At 42.6% G+C, this 9299-nt stretch overlaps 1 protein-coding gene across 2 annotated transcripts in view; it reads left to right on the top strand.

Annotated features, from left to right (window-relative positions):
• LOC143287479 (trifunctional purine biosynthetic protein adenosine-3-like) overlaps positions 1-8720 on the top strand; it is a 47707-nt gene extending 38987 nt beyond the window's left edge. For both annotated transcript variants that reach the window (XM_076595496.1, XM_076595495.1), the window contains exons 18-20: positions 640-757; positions 1889-2028; positions 5555-8720. In XM_076595496.1, coding sequence (XP_076451611.1) covers positions 640-757; positions 1889-2028; positions 5555-5737 — 441 coding nt within the window. In that variant the 3' untranslated portion in view covers positions 5738-8720. The remainder of the gene's footprint in view (positions 1-639; positions 758-1888; positions 2029-5554) is intronic.
• The last annotated feature ends 579 nt before the right edge of the window (positions 8721-9299 follow it).

Below are 9299 nucleotides of genomic sequence, written 5' to 3'. Positions count from 1 at the left end.
ACTTTCGTCATCTCACTGGAACACAGTGAAAGATACCATAAGAAAGAAGGAAGTTTTATATTATGTCCTCAACGAACTCAATGTATTACTGATCAGTTAGAAAAAAATTCAGTTTGTAAATTCGGGAAGGTTAATATTTTGTCCCCAATTAAATCATTGCGTTACTTATCAGTTTGGAAAAAAAAATTAAATTCGTAAATTCTAACACATGTTTAAAAAAAAAGAAAAGAAAAAAAGATTTTTTTACTAACCCATACAAATGGGCAGTCTACGGGGAAGTGAGGGGAAAAAACTGGCTGTACTATGTGAGTTAGAGGCTGTCTGTGGGGAAGTGAGGGGAACAAACTGGCTGTACTATGTGAGTTAGAGGCTGTCTGTGGGGAAGTGAGGGGAACAAACTGGCTGTACTATGTGAGTTAGAGGCTGTCTGTGGGGAAGTGAGGGGAACAAACTGGCTGTACTATGTGAGTTAGAGGCTGTCTGTGGGGAAGTGAGGGGAACAAACTGGCTGTACTATGTGAGTTAGAGGCTGTCTGTGGGGAAGTGAGGGGAACAAACTGGCTGTACTGAGTTAGTTAACCTCTCCAAAATGGTCAAAAAGTTGAGAACATCTTGGTTTCTTTGACTGCGTGTGAGCAGGTGATTGACAGCAAGCAGTACAAGACGCGGGAGGAGTTTGAGGCAGTGCTACACGACGCTCTGATGTGTGTCGGTGTGGACATTATATGTCTGGCTGGATTCATGAGGGTTCTCACAGGTACCACAATCTGAATTATTTATTTATTTATTTAAAAAAAAAAAATTTCTGTTAGAAATTAAGTGTGGTTAAATCTGTTGTGCGTACAGTTTCAAACAGAATGGTAAAGACTTGAGTACAACATATATAAGAAAGTCATGCAGAAAAGAGGCGTGGCAGAACAAGCTGAATAAAAGATCTCACCTTTTTTATGATTTAAAACACACGTACTTACACACTCACACTCATACTCATACACATATACAAACACACACACACACACACACACACACACACTATTGGCAATAGGTGATAGCTTCTTGGCAGTAGGTGATAGCATGTGCTCATGGCAACAGATGATATTTTTGTATTTGCATTTCTTTTTATCACAACAGATTTCTTTGTGTGAAATTCGGGCTGCTCTCCCCTAGGGAGAGCGCGTCGCTGCACAACAGCGCCACCCATTTTTTTTGTATTCTAGTGGAGGGGGAGAACATATCAGCAGCTGAGCCGTGATTCGAACCAGCACGCTCAGATTCTCTCGCTTCCTAGGCAGACGCGTTACCTCTAGGCCATCACTCCATGGCAACGGGTGTTATGTTCTGCTCAAGGCAACAGGTGATACGTTCTGCTCGTGGTAGTGGGTGATATGTTTTACTTGCGGTGGTAGGTGATATCTTCTGTTGTGTTCTTCTCATGGGGACAGGTGATAAATTTTACTCATGGAGAAAAGTGATAAGTTCTTCTTCTTCTTCTTCTGCGTTCGTGGGCTGCAACTCCCATGTTCACTCGTATGCACACGAGTGGGCTTTTACGTGTATGACCGTTTTTACCCCGCCATGTAGGCAGCCATACTCCGTTTTCAGGGGTGTGCATGCTGGGTATGTTCTTGTTTCCATAACCCACCGAACGCTGACATGGATTACAGGATCTTTAACTTGCATATACACATGAAGGGGGTTCAGGCACTAGCAGGTCTGCACATATGTTGACTTGGGAGATCGTAAAAATCTCCACCCTTCACCCACCAGGCGCCGTCACCGTGATTTGAACCCGGGACCCTCAGATTGACAGTCCAACGCTTTAACCACTCGGCTATTGCGCCCGTCGTGATAAGTTCTACACCTTGAATTTTGTGGTGGTTGTCTCCAGGTGGCTTTGTTAACAAATGGCAAGGAAAGATGTTGAACATCCACCCCTCGCTTCTACCCGCCTTCAGAGGGGCCAACGCTCTGCAGCTGGCGTTAGACGCTGGGGTTCGAATCACTGGCTGCTCCGTGCACTTTGTGGCGGTGAGTGTGGTGCAGGGCAGCGACAGCTGATGTGTGCTTGGACAGGTGAAAGGAATGTGTGCTTGGACAGGTGAAAGGAAGGTGTGTGCTTGGACAGGTGAAAGGAATGTGTGCTTGGGCAGGTGAAAGGAATGTGTGCTTGGACAGGTGAAAGGAATGTGTGCTTGGACAGGTGAAAGGAATGTGTGCTTGGATAGGTGAAAGGAATGTGTGCTTGGGCAGGTGAAAGGAAGGTGTGCTTGGACAGGCGAAAGGAATGTGTGCTTGGACAGGTGAAAGGAAGGTGTGCTTGGACAGGCGAAAGGAATGTGTGCTTGGACAGGTGAAAGGAAGGTGTGCTTGGACAGGCGAAAGGAATGTGTGTTTGGACAGGTGAAAGGAAGGTGTGCTTGGACAGGCGAAAGGAATGTGTGCTTGGACAGGTGAAAGGAAGGTGTGCTTGGACAGGCGAAAGGAATGTGTGCTTGGACAGGTGAAAGGAATGTGTGTTTGGACAGGTGAAAGGAATGTGTGTGCTTGGACAGGTGAAAGGAAGGTGTGTGCTTGGACAGGTGAAAGGAATGTGTGCTGGGACAGGTGAAAGGAATGTGTGTGCTTGGACAGGTGAAAGGAAGGTGTGCTGGGACAGGTGAAAGGAATGTGTGCTGGGACAGGTGAAAGGAATGTGTGTGCTTGGACAGGTGAAAGGAATGTGTGCTGGGACAGGTGAAAGGAATGTGTGCTTGGACAGGTGAAAGGAATGTGTGCTGGGACAGGTGAAAGGAATGTGTGCTTGGACAGGTGAAAGGAATGTGTGCTTGGGCAGGTGAAAGGAATGTGTGCTTGGACAGGTGAAAGGAAGGTGTGTGCTTGGACAGGTGAAAGGAATGTGTGCTTGGACAGGTGAAAGGAAGGATGGGGAGAATGTGTGTGTGTGTGTGTGTGTGATGACATGTGTGCGCTTTCACATGAGCGTGTGTGTGTGTGTGTGTGTGTGTGTGTGTGTGTGATGACATGTGTGCGCTTTCACATGAGTGTGTGTGTGTGTGTGTGTGTGTGTGTGTGTGTGTGTGTGTGTGTGTGTGTGTGTGTGTGTGTTTGATGGCACGTGTGCGCTTTCACATGTGTGTGTGTGTGTGTGTGTGTGTGTGTGTGATGACACGTGTGCGCTTTCACATGAGTGTGTGTGTGTGTGTGTGTGTGTATGTGTGTGTGTGTGTGTGTGATGACACGTATGCGCTTTCACATGAGTGCGTGTGTGTGTGTATGTGTGTGTGTGTGTGTGTGTGTGTGATGACACGTTTGCGCTTTCACATGAGTGTGTGTGTGTGTGTGTGTTTGCGCATGTGTATATGTTTGAGTGTGTGGGTGCGTTGGTGTGTACATGTACATGCATGTGTTTACATAAATTTGAGTATTCAGAGTTCTGAAGGAGAATGGATGTGTTTTTGAATTTTTTTTTTTTTTTCACCCAAAACAGCAAGTTAGAGATCCAAGAGAGAGAAGAGGTTTGTGAATTTGTGTGTTGCTGTTTCAACACATGGATGTGCACACTTTCAACCATTAAAATATACCGGCCATCATTTAAACAGCAAATGATGTTTTTATGTATTATATAAAGGTTCAGTGATTGTAACTGTCCCAGTTCCAGTGTATTTTGTTATGACTTGTCGTCACAATTTCTTCTGATGTCATGCCCACCATCAGAATTGTTATGACAAGTTCATTTTCGGTGAGCTAAGATCGCCCATCTGAAGAGTGCACCAAGAAGACTCTGAACAGTGCAGAAAAGGCCTCAGATTAAAAAAAAAAAAAAAAAAAAATCTTAATTGTTTCTAAAAAGATTTAAGGGGGTTGTTGTCTCTGAAGATTTTTTTTTTTAACAAGTGCAGTGCCTTCCTGCCTATAAATTTAGGATATTATTCTACATCCATGTATTTGTAAAGAACATTTTAACCCCTAGGCTGCCTGCATGACGAGATAACTCGTCATGGCAAGCATGTATGCTTCGCTGCCTGCATGACGAGATAACTCGTCATCGAAATATTCTGACTTTTCCCTGGTTTGCATTCACTTCATTGGCAAAAATAGTGGTAGCTTTAGCCTGGGGAATCTCTCTAGATTCTATTCATAGCTAGAAACCCCATCTACGTCATGAAGCAGTCCTTTATTTGAACATTTTGGTTGGGTCACTGTCCAAGTGTTTGCCCGACTTCTCTCCTCGCTCGCTCTACAAAATGTCGGACTGACGCCGTGCTCAAGACATGCGATCGTGATGAACTAAATCAACCATGATTTCTTTCTTTAGCTGATGCTCAGAAGGAATTGAAGCGTAAATTCGAAGAAGTTAGTGATGAACATTTATAGGACGATCTGATAGAAAATAAAGGGAGTAATCAAGAGAGTGGCCAAGATGCGACTGTCAGTGAGTGATACCGGCTGTACAGATGTTAGCAGACGACAGATGACCGAATTAGCAGCAGAGCGATATTCTTGGCACGCAGCCAATGCGGTCTGATGACAACTGAATCAAGTGACCGTGTGAGAGGGGTGAGGAGGAAGGGGGGTGCAGACTGAGGGGGCGTGGCCTCACATCCATCGTATCACTTGGAGAAGTCACAATGTATTGTGTATCTATCTCTTAAAAAAAAAATATATATATATTGTGGTTGTTCTAGTATGATTTTGTGTTTGCAGATATCCATTTGTCCAGAAAATATGATGTTTTTGTGCAAATTACCTGACTAATGTTTGTAATGAACAAGTTGAAAATGTGACAAAAAACAAAACACTGATTTCAAAACAACAGCATGTCACTAAAAATATATAAAATGGGAAAACAGCATGTGTTTTGTATTCTTTATTCATTTACCTTTCAGAAAATATATACTTTTATGGGTCTTTCTCCAATAACAAAGAGCACAGAATTTTTTGAAAATTAATACCCGTTTTTTGTGAAAAAACCCTGGCAAATAGATTTCACTTAAATCTTATTTCCCTGGCAGCGAAAGGGTTAAAGAGATAGAAAATACTTGTGCACATAAATTTCAGACATATTTTTATGTTCGTGCATTATGAAAAAAACACAACCCAAACACCCACACTTCTAAGCAGGTACAGCTCCTACATTCCTATTAATTTTGGACATATTTTACATGCATATACTTCTTAAAGAAAAAGAACTTTCAGCAGGTTCAAGGCATACCTGTATGATAATTATTGTCATGATTATGACGTGGTATTTTACTGTTGTGCAGTTTGTGAAGAACTTTGATTATGTTTTACTTTTGTGCAGTTTGTGAAGAATCTTGGTGACATTTTAACTCTTGTCAATTTGTGAAAAACTGTGATGGCATTTAACTCTTTGTGCATTTTGTGAAGAAGTGTTGTGACATTTTCCATTTCTACATTTTGTGAAGAACTGTTAAAGAACACAAGAAGTACATGCACATATTAAAGATCAGACATGTGATGTATATTTCTGTGACTGCATTCAGACATGTGATATATTTTTTTCACCCACCTGTCTTTTTTACCTGTCCGACAGGAGGAGGTGGACGCAGGCGCTATTGTGGTGCAGGAGTCGGTGCCGGTTTACCCAGGTGACACCGTGGAAGCATTGGCCCAGCGGGTGCATGTGGTGGAACACCGGGCCTTCCCTGCTGCTCTGGAACTGTTGGCCAGTGAGAGGATCGAACTGACGGAAAGTGGAACGTTGCTCTGGAAGTAGGCATTGCCTCGTGGCTGACCCGGAAAGGCTGGGTTTGGTGGTTTGTTGAGGTGTGCACTGTAATTTTCATTGCTTTCGAAGTAGACATTACCTCATGGCTGACCAGGAAAGACTGGTCATTAGCGATTTGTTAAGAAGCGCACTGTAATAAAAGTAGACACTGCCTAGTGGCTGACCCAGAAAGGATGGTCATTAGCGATTTGTTAAGAAGTGCACTGTAATAAAAGTAGACACTGCCTAGTGGCTGACCCAGAAAGACTGGTCATTAGCGATTTGTTAAGAAGCGCACTGTAATAAAAGTAGACACTGTCTAGTGGCTGACCCAGAAAGGATGGTCATTAGCGATTTGTTAAGAAGCGCACTGTAATAAAAGTAGACACTGCCTAGTGGCTGACCCAGAAAGGATGGTCATTAGTGATTTGTTAAGAAGTGCACTGTAATAAAAGTAGACACTGTCTAGTGGCTGACCAGGAAAGACTGGTCATTAGCGATTTGTTGAGATGTGCACTGTAAATTACATTGCTTGGGAAGTAGACATTGCCTCGTGGCTGACTGGAAATGCTGGTTTTGGCGATCTCTTGAGATGCGCACTGTAATTTACATTGCTCTGGAAGTAGACTCAACTTGTGGCTGAATAGAAAGCTAAAAAGGAATGCTGGTTTTGAAAATTAGTCGAGATGCTCACTGTAATTTTTTGCTTAAATTGCTTAATATTAATATATATTTCATTGATTTTTTTGTTTATAGTTAAACGGTTACTTGAATGATTTAAACTCAGGAGACTCAAAGAGTCTCTGTTGGCTTTAAATAGAAGAATTTGGTTAAAAAAACAAACAAACACAACTAACAGGCAGAAAGAGGAACTGTTATGAGGGTGGATTAAAAAGACTTGTTTTCAAACATCAAAGAGTTCAACATATAAAGTAAAAGTACATGACATGTTCATTGCTGAACCTTAGTGCACACACACACACACACGCACACACACACACACACACACACACGCACACACACACACCCACACACGCACACACACACACGCACACACGCACACGCACACACACGCACACACACACACACACACAATGCTTGTACGCACGGTCATCTCTCCATGCTTAAAAAAAGCTTTGAACAAATCTCGGCATTAAAACAGAAAAAAAGAAGAAAAGACTCAGCATCAACATACCTGTCTTTGTATTGTTTCTGTTATTACCTTTGTACCTTCCTTACCCTGTTCCATAATTGTTGGTTTGTGAAACGCTGTTAAGAAAAGCGTCATCATACATCATAGAGAGTGTGTATGATTAGCATACATCATAGAGAGTGTGTATGATTAGCATACATCATAGAGAGTGTGTATGATTAGCATACATCATAGAGAGTGTGTATGATAAGCATACATCATAGAGAGTGTGTATGATTAGCATACATCACAGAGAGTGTGTATGATTAGCATACATCATAGAAATGTGTATGATAAAATAGTACATCATTTCTTTTTGCACTGATTGAAAACATGTGGAGAGAGAGAGAGCATTACGGTGCATGAATATGTGCGTGAATTGCTATTGTTTGGATTTTGCGGATCAGAATGGGCTGCTCTGAACAGGATCCACAGGAAGATGGGTGGATGGATGGATGGATGGATGGGCTGAGGATTGGTTTCTTGACTCATGTCCCCACCAGGATTTTGTTGTGTGGGTGGGTGTAGGTGTGCGTGCATGTGCACATGATGAACATTAACGTCAGCATGTAACATTGATAAAAATAGTTCGAAGAGTTAGTTTTTTGTTTCGTTGTTTTTTTTGTTAAAAAAAAAAAAAAAAAAAAAATTAGACACTGTATTTAAAGAAATCCTACCAAGACTTAGCTTCTTCAACAGTGACTAAATCATACTTTTTTGTCTTCTTCGCTTTCTCAGCTCTATCTTTTGTGGCATCAGAATGTGTCAAGCATGAAACTCAAAGGCGTTGTTGGCTGCCTGTCTGTTGTTTGACACGCCGGCACAACCAAGAAATTTGTCTCGTTCTTTGAAAACAGAGTTGATTCTTTGACCAGTTGGCCACAGTGCCACAAATGTTCTTTTTTTTTTTTTTTTACATTTTTTTTTAACTTATTGGATGGATTTTTGTTTTTGGTTTGGCTTATTTTCATGTTTGATATCATTTCAAAATGAATCAACTTTTATGCCTTTGTTGAAATGCTATGATAAGGACCAAGTTCCTGTTTTGTTGCTTTAAATTTTTTTTTTTTTTTTTTTCAAAATGAATCAACTTTCATGCCTTCGTTGAAATGCTATAGTTTATAGGACCAAGTTAATGTTTTGTTGTCTGTAATTTTTTTTTTTTTTAACAGAACCATGTTAACATCTTACGACTGGGGAGGGTAGTTTTCTCATAGATGATGTCAGAGATCTAAAATGAAAGAAAGAGTTTGAGTTTTAAATGTCATGCAGTTCCATTCACTCGGTGTAATCAAGCTCAAACATTCGAATCACAGCTCAGCCGCTGATATTTTCTCCCCCTCCACTAGACCTTGAGTGGTGGTCTGGACGCTAGTCATTTGGATGAGACGATAAACCGAGGTCCCGTGTGCAGCATGCACTTAGCGCACGTAAAAGAACCCATGGCAACAAAAGGATTGTTCCTGGCAAAATTCTGTAGAAAAATCCACTTCGATAGGAAAAGCAAATAAAAAAACCGCACGCAGGAAAAAAAAAAAGAAAAAAAAAAAGGGTGGCGCTGTAGTGTAGCGATGTGCTCTCCCAGGGGAGGGCAGCCCGAATTTCACACAGAGAAATCTGTTGTGATAAAAAGAAACACAAATACAAATACATTATACATTGTTCATACATTGAGCAGCTCGTTGAAAACTTTCCAGGGGAGAATTTTGTTGCGTTTTTCTAGGGGATGCCAAAGGGAGGGAAGGAGGGCAGATGTTGTGAGGTGGTGAGACAAGAAAGGGAGGCAACGAGATGATGGGGTCAGGAAGACAGAGAGAGAGAGAGAGAGAGAGAGGGTATAGAGAGAGAGTATAGATTGAGAGGGGGTAGAGAGAGAGAGAGGGGGTTGATAGAGGGTAGAGAGAGAGAGGGGTTGATAGAGGAGGGTAGAGAGAGAGAGAGGGGGGTTGATAGAGGAGGGTAGAGAGAGAGAGGGGTGGTAGAGAGAGAGGGGGTTGATAGAGGAGGGTAGAGAGAGGAGGCTAGAGAGAGAGAGGGGGGCTGATAGAGAGGAGGGTAGTGAGAGAGAGCGGGTTGATGTAGGAGGGTAGAGAGAGAGAGGGGGGGGTCGATAGAGGAGGGTAGAGAGAGAGAGGGGGGTCGATAGAGGAGGGTAGAGAGAGAGGGGGGTCGATAGAGGAGGGTAGAGAGAGAGAGGGGGGTCGATAGAGGAGGGTAGAGAGAGAGAGGGGGGTCGATAGAGGAGGGTAGAGAGAGAGAGGGGGATTGATAGAGGAGGGTAGAGAGAGAGAAGGGTGGTAGAGAGAGAGAGAAGGGTGGTAGAGAGAGAGAGAGAGAAGGGTGGTAGAGAGAGAGAGAAGGGTGGTAGAGAAGGGTGGT

The sequence above is a fragment of the Babylonia areolata genome, chromosome 11 (assembly GCF_041734735.1).
Source record: "Babylonia areolata isolate BAREFJ2019XMU chromosome 11, ASM4173473v1, whole genome shotgun sequence".
Taxonomy (NCBI): Eukaryota; Metazoa; Mollusca; class Gastropoda; order Neogastropoda; family Buccinidae; genus Babylonia; species Babylonia areolata.
This window is presented reverse-complemented; position numbering and strand designations above follow the sequence as displayed.